The sequence below is a fragment of the Seriola lalandi genome, unplaced genomic scaffold (assembly GCF_002814215.2).
Source record: "Seriola lalandi dorsalis isolate HSWRI2012SDOR001 ecotype SW California unplaced genomic scaffold, Sedor1 jcf7180002054967, whole genome shotgun sequence".
NCBI lineage: Eukaryota > Metazoa > Chordata > Actinopteri > Carangiformes > Carangidae > Seriola > Seriola lalandi.
The window spans coordinates 104,412-111,100 of record NW_019525518.1 but is presented as its reverse complement, the minus strand read 5'-3'; the positions used below and the strand labels follow the sequence as shown (position 1 = coordinate 111,100).

Here is a 6,689-nt window from a genome sequence, read left to right as displayed (position 1 = left end):
GGTGATGGGGGGAATATCTTCTCTTCGAGTGAACGGATGAGAGAAGCATCAAGTTTAAAGTTGTAACTTCTTCTTCTTCTTCTTGTTCTTCTTGTTGTTGTTGTTGTTGTTCTTCTTCTTCTCTTTCTTGTTCTTCTTGTTCTTCTTCTTCTTCTTCTTGTTCTTCTTCTTCTTCTTCTTCTCTTTCTTGTTGTTGTTCTTCTTCTCCTCCTCCTCCTCCTCCTGCTCAGGCGTCAGGTCGGTGGCTGGCAGCCATCATGGCGGCCGCCTCATCCCCGGCGCTCCGTTCAACATCAGCAGGAACGACCGCGGCCTCCAGCAGGTCGTCCTCGCCACCACCTACTCCTTCAACAACCAATCAAACGACGCCTTCCTCTTCAGACCCTCCGCCATCCGCAGAGCACAGAGACAGGTACGACACACCTGGGAAGTCAAAGGTCAAGAGCAGCTCAATAGAAACGCTCTGGGTTTACCCACAACTACTGATGCACTTAAGGTGGTATTGATGGATTAGTTAGTGGAATGTGAAAGTTTTTTAAACGTCTTTGAGTTTATATCGGAAACATTCATTCATTTTTAACTGGTGAAAATTCATGGACCAGAACCAGAACCTGGCGTCAGCTGTAAGGTTGAAGGTCACAGACGACACGAACACAAACAATCACAAATAAACATGAAAACAAAAAATCTACAGTTTGTATAAAAATATTTAAAACATCAAAATGAAGTAAAGTGACATAAATAAACATAAAATGAAAACAAAATATAAAGAAATAAGAAAAATAATATAATTCATAAAAATAGAAAAAAGAAATAAAGTAAAATAATAATTAAATGCTACATTAGATTTACTACATGAAAACTCTGACACTAAATCAACAGAGGCAGAATTATAATGTTTGACATCAAGATTCAGATGAATTAACATGAAAATAATAATAATTATGACGAGTGAAGAAACATCATTATAATAAAAACAGGAATCAGCACTTTTCCAGATGTTGTTTATATGTTTATATTTTTACATTAATATATTTCAGATCGTTAAAGGGATCAGATACATCGTAGATCTGGAGATTTCTAGAACCGTCTGTCGTAAACGAGACCACGACAACATCCTGTCCAAGTGTGACTTTCAGCCTAAAGGTCGTCTGCACCAGGTGAGTCTGACCTGAGGTCAAGTATTAATACTACACTGTAAAAATACATATTAATACTTTACTGTGAAAATACATATTAATACTACACTGTAAAAATACATATTAATACTTTACTGTGAAAATACATATTAATACTACTGTGAAAATACATATTAATACTTTACTGTGAAAATACATATTAATACTACTGTGAAAATACATATTAATACTACACTGTAAAAATACATATTAATACTACTGTGAAAATACATATTAATACTACACTGTAGAAAATTGACACGTCCTGCATTTAAAGTGTCACCAGTAAAAGTGTGTAATTAAAATAATCAGTAAAATGTCTGACTGTTTTTATGTTGTTGTTGTTGTTGTTGTTGTTGTTGTTGTTGTTGATCCTCCCTCAGACATGAGACAACTATATCTCAGTACAAAATAAACAGGTTTGTAGGTGAAAGGCTTTTATTGTGAAAACTGGAGGTTGTTTGTTTTCCAGACGTTTCAGTGTCACTTCGAAGTCTGGTTGATCCCTTGGCAACAGGAGACCAAGATTCTGGTCTTCCTCTGTGGACCCTGAGACCGGCAGCTGATCCAGATCCACCAGGTCTCTCCTCTGCTCCTGTGGTGACATCCACCTGATCACCTGTAACACCTTGTTCACCTGTCTCTGCTCTAAACCTCATCTCGTGTATAAAATGAAACTTTCTCACTTTTGTCACAATAAAAACCTGAAGTCTTTGACTCTTTTCTCCTGTGGTGTGTTTGAGTGCAGACGGCGCTCCCTGCTGCTCAGAGGGAGGAACACCTGAACACAACCTGCTCATGTTTTACCTTCAGATCCAGTGAATTTACTGATTCATAAAGATGCAATAAAGGTGCTTTATATATCACATTTTAATCTATAAAATAATGGGTATATATAGTTAATTAATTAATTAATGTCTGTTTAAAAAAACAGATGAGAATCTGACTTTGAAATTCATGTAGAAACTTATCGTCTGAAATGTTTAATAACAAGAAAACTATAAACTATAAACTATAAACCAAGGAATGTGTTATGAAACTGAATTCCTTTATTTTGAAAGGTCATTGATGGTGATGGAGAGCAGGTAAAAATAAAAACACAGAAGCTGCAGAACAGGTTTCTGCGGCAACAAAGACAGATGTAAATAAAGGAGAGAGTTCAGTCATGAACCAGGAGCAAAGAGACGAAAGAGATCAGCTGTTTTCAGCTCCGAGCTTTAACGGACAGAAAAAACAAACGGTGAAAAAGATCAAAGTCAAAACGTCTCAGCGCAGAAAAAAGACACAAACTAAATTTGGCAGCTGGTTGAGACGTGAAAACAAACGTCCTCTCAGAGTGAACACGTCTTTAACTCTGAGTTCACGTCGTTAGACTCGTTAATGATCTCGTTAGCTGGAGGTAATGAGCGGACTCCGTCTCCAGACTCAGACTCAACCATCAAGAACATGAAGCCCGTCGTCCTGAGACTTAATGAAACACGTCGAAGCTTCAGACCCTGGTCTCTGAGACCGACTGAGACCAGGATCTGGACCTGAGTCAGAACCACTCATCTGTTGGTTCTGGATCAGGAGATCATTAAGATCTCAGGACAACAGATTCACATCTGCAGATAATGAAGAAACTTTCTGAGTCAAGTGAGAAAAGAACTGAACTGAGTGTTTGACTGAACAGACGAAGCTTCAGCTGCAGGTAGTGAAATGAGTTTTAATCACTGTGTTTCAGTAAAAACCAGGATCAGCTTCAAAACCACATCAAGAATCATTCAGGATCCTGTGTGTTTTAAACAGGTAGCATTAGCATGTTAGCAGCAGAAAATCACATCAACATCTGAAACTGAAACCTGACCTGATGCTAAAGATGCTAAAGATGCTAAAGATGCCAAATAACACAGATGTGTCTGAAAACTGAACCATGGACAGTGAAACTTTAAAGCTCCTCCAGTGTAAAGGTGTGTGTCCATGTGTAGTGTGATTATAGATCAGCTCTAGCTTCTATATTAATACTGTGAAAGTATCAAAGCCTCAGTCCACAGCATTTTCATTTTCATTTTTATTGGATCAGTCAGAAAACAGTCAGCCAATCAGAAGAGAGGCTCAGAGCCTCCTCTCTTCTGATTGGCTCACCGACCTGTTGTTACTAGAGCTGCAGAGAGAAGCCTGAGAGAGGAGATGTAAAACTACACTGAGATGGTTTTTATATCTTCTGATGGATCAACACTTCAAATAAAACACAGAAGAAGAAACATGGGTGTTGTAGTTTTCAGCGGATGGAAACCTGTAAATAATGACACTAACGTTTTCTTTTTTAACCACTTTGTTCTGTCTCAGACAAATGTGACACTTACTTCAGTAATTAGCAGCAGCAACAAGCTCAACACTGATGATGCTAATTTAGCTCTAAGAGCTAATAAAAGGAAATGTTAGCATGAGTGAAATTACTAACCACTGAGTGACGATCAGTCGCCACGTAAACGTGACTCTGGCATCGTTTGATTCTGGAGCCGTTAAAACTTAAACTTCTTTTTCTCCAAATTCACTTTTTCACTGAACAAAAGAAAAAAATTTAAAAGTAAAAAAAAAACAAAAAAACAAAAAAACACAATCAGACGAAGGAAAAACTTTGTCTGAAGAAAAGTGAAACTGGAGAAAGGATTTAAACCCGGAGCTGCTCAGAGCTTTTTCAGCTTCCTCCTGATCTGAGTCTGAAACTTCAGGAATCACTTAAAGTCTGTTAAACTAACCAAAGTTCACCTGCTGAAGTTCCCGCCAAAACCACAGGAGGATGAGATCACAGGCATCACAAGTGCTAATGGCAGCAAATCAACAGTCTCCATGGAAACTGTAGAATTTTACTGCTGTAAAATCTCTCTCACTGCTGTAAATACCTCAACTGTTTTCTTTAATGCAGTAAAAACTTTAAGAGATTCTGTGCAACAGCCATAAGTAATTAAACTTTTAATCAAATTAAAAAAATTAAACCTTAAGTGTCATTACTTCGAAAATTAAGGTGTTTAGTTCAAACGGCCCCTTGTTCAGTTTAAAGCTGCAACAATTAGTCAATTAACAAATAATCGGTAATTGGTCGTTGCAGCTGTAATCAATCTGACCAGATGTTTGACGTCAGACACGTTTCCGTCGGTACCAAAGAGTTTTGAGCTTCGGGATTCGTCCACAATCTGTAAAAAAAAAGATTAATAATAATAAATCTGAGCGACACAAACACAAAGTTCAGTCCGGTTCGTCGTCTGGAGACCGCCACCGTTAATCCGTCAGACAGGCGTCATGAATCTGATCCAGTCTGACACACCTGAGCTCGGGTCCCTCGTCATCTCGTCCCGGTCCCTCCGGGTCCTGGTCTCAGACTTCATCCTTTCGTCTCAAACGTCCGTCTGTTTTTTTTTTTTTTTTTACACCTTGCTCAGGTCGAGTTTGGCGATGTACGGCGAGCGGAAGGAGCCCAGGTACAGACTCCCGTCGTGCTCGTGGACCTCGCTGATGTACGCCGCCACCAGGCCGTTGGGGTCGTGGAAGCTCCGTGTGCAGACGCCGCCGTCGTGGAGCTCCGCCACCAAACTGTAGCGAGGGACGAACTTCATCAGAACCTCCTGACTGAAGAGCTGAGGCGAGGAAGGAAGGAAGGAGATGAGGAGCGGTAGGAGGAGAAAGGAGAGAAGGTTGTAGGAAGGAAGGATGTAACAAAGGAGGGAATAGGCATGAAGGCCAGAGGAGGCGAGGAGGGAAGAAGTTAAGGTTAAAGGTCAAATATGAAACTGTCTCATCACAGTTTTAATTCGTTGATTCAGACAGAGCTCTTACAGCCGGACCGTGAATCTACTTTTAATTTTCATCATGATTTTGTTTTTCAGCGATTCTGAAAACGATTATTGTGCCGCAACAAATTCCATCCCCCGTCCACTTCCTGGTTACGTGTCAGCGTACGTTAGCGACGTAGTAATGCTGCATATTTGTTTTGGAGTTTTCAGTGTATTGGTGAAGCACTACAACTTTTTTATCTCATTTATTTTTATTTATCATTATATTTATGTTTTTTATATGTTTATATGTTTTCAACATGGCTGATCTTAGTTATTTTGATCTAATTTATTTTTATTAATTTTATATTATATATTTCATTGTTTATATATATAATTTATTATTTTATTTATTAATCTCAGTCTTTATGTTTTTATTTGTTTTTCTGTTGAATTATATTTGAAGAAAAAGGTTTTTTTAAAGTTCAATAAACGCTGGTTATTTTAACGTGGCCCTGATCGTCTTCCGTCCTTGTTCAATAATTGTGATTCAATATTGATCAGAATAATCCCGATTATGAATTTTGCCATAACCGAGCAGCTCTACTGGGACTCCGGCCAATCAGAGCACAGGACAGTCACCAGAGCGACGCCTCCTGCTGTGGGTTGATGAGCGTCTCTGTGTGTGCACCTGGACAGACGGTACGTCACTCTTCCTGGTTCTACCTGAGACGTGTCCCGGTCCTGGACCTGCTCTCTGTGTTTTCGTACCTTGAAGATGAGTTTCTTGATCCAGGGTCTCTGGGACAGGAAGTCCAGCATGGAGAAGCCGGGGTTGGGACGCACCGCGGACATGGCGACCCAGTAACCTCCGGTGGAGCTGGGACGGATGTTGTCAGGGAAACCGGGCAGGTTGTCTATGAAGGTGTCCATCCCACCTTTATTTAGACCGGCCACGTGGACTCTGGTCCAGAGACAGGAAGAGAGACACTGGTTATTGATCTGTATCATAAGAAGACATAATAACTGGTTTATTGATCTGTATAATTCATTTGGTTTTTATTTTTATTCATTTTTACACAATTTAAAAAACAGAGAAAAAGAAAACCAGCTGATGGAGCAGGAAGAGGCGGATTTAAAGCCTCATGTTCAAATTCACTAAATTATAAAAATACTAATGAAGAGACGATAACGTGACGACAGAGACGATGAGAAACAAATAGATTCTAAATATATTTCATAAAATGAACAGCAATAAGAACAATAATATCAAAATAAGAGCAGAACATGAAAACAATCAGACTAACAGACTAATGCAGCTGTGATCAGATCAATATTTATAGTAAATATATATATGATGATATAGTAAGACACATCTGGAATAATGTAGAACATTAATAAACACTAACATCTGTTCTTGTATCTGCATTATTTATTATAAACCTGTTATTAATGTTGAAACTGTGAATATTAATGTTAAATACTGTAGTAGACAGTAAAGTATTAAAATTGTAATAATATTTATTATATATTATTGTATTTATGTAATTTTAAATGATTTCTTATGTAACGTAACGATGTGTCAGTGAGTCTCGTTCTGCAGGAAGGATGAAAATAAACCAACACCTCCCACTACAACCACTGACCTGACACACACACACACACACACACTCAGAGAGACACACACACACACACACACTCAGAGACACACAGACACACACACACACACTCAGAGAGAGAGACACACACACACACACAC

The 6,689-nt window shown here is 38.8% G+C and overlaps 2 protein-coding genes across 2 annotated transcripts in view; one reads left to right on the top strand and one right to left on the bottom strand.

The window, feature by feature from the left end:
- cst7 (cystatin f) overlaps positions 1-1,895 on the top strand; it is a 2,508-nt gene extending 613 nt beyond the window's left edge. The window contains exons 2-4 of the mRNA XM_023395676.2: positions 231-412; positions 1,041-1,160; positions 1,651-1,895. Coding sequence (XP_023251444.1) covers positions 231-412; positions 1,041-1,160; positions 1,651-1,731 — 383 coding nt within the window. The 3' untranslated portion in view covers positions 1,732-1,895. The remainder of the gene's footprint in view (positions 1-230; positions 413-1,040; positions 1,161-1,650) is intronic.
- A 968-nt stretch (positions 1,896-2,863) lies between these two features.
- The window catches only part of apmap (adipocyte plasma membrane associated protein), a 10,804-nt gene continuing 6,978 nt past the window's right edge, over positions 2,864-6,689 (bottom strand). The window contains exons 8-9 of the mRNA XM_023395656.2: positions 5,702-5,894; positions 2,864-4,795 (exon numbers count right to left, since the gene is read on the bottom strand). Coding sequence (XP_023251424.1) covers positions 4,586-4,795; positions 5,702-5,894 — 403 coding nt within the window. The 3' untranslated portion in view covers positions 2,864-4,585. The remainder of the gene's footprint in view (positions 4,796-5,701; positions 5,895-6,689) is intronic.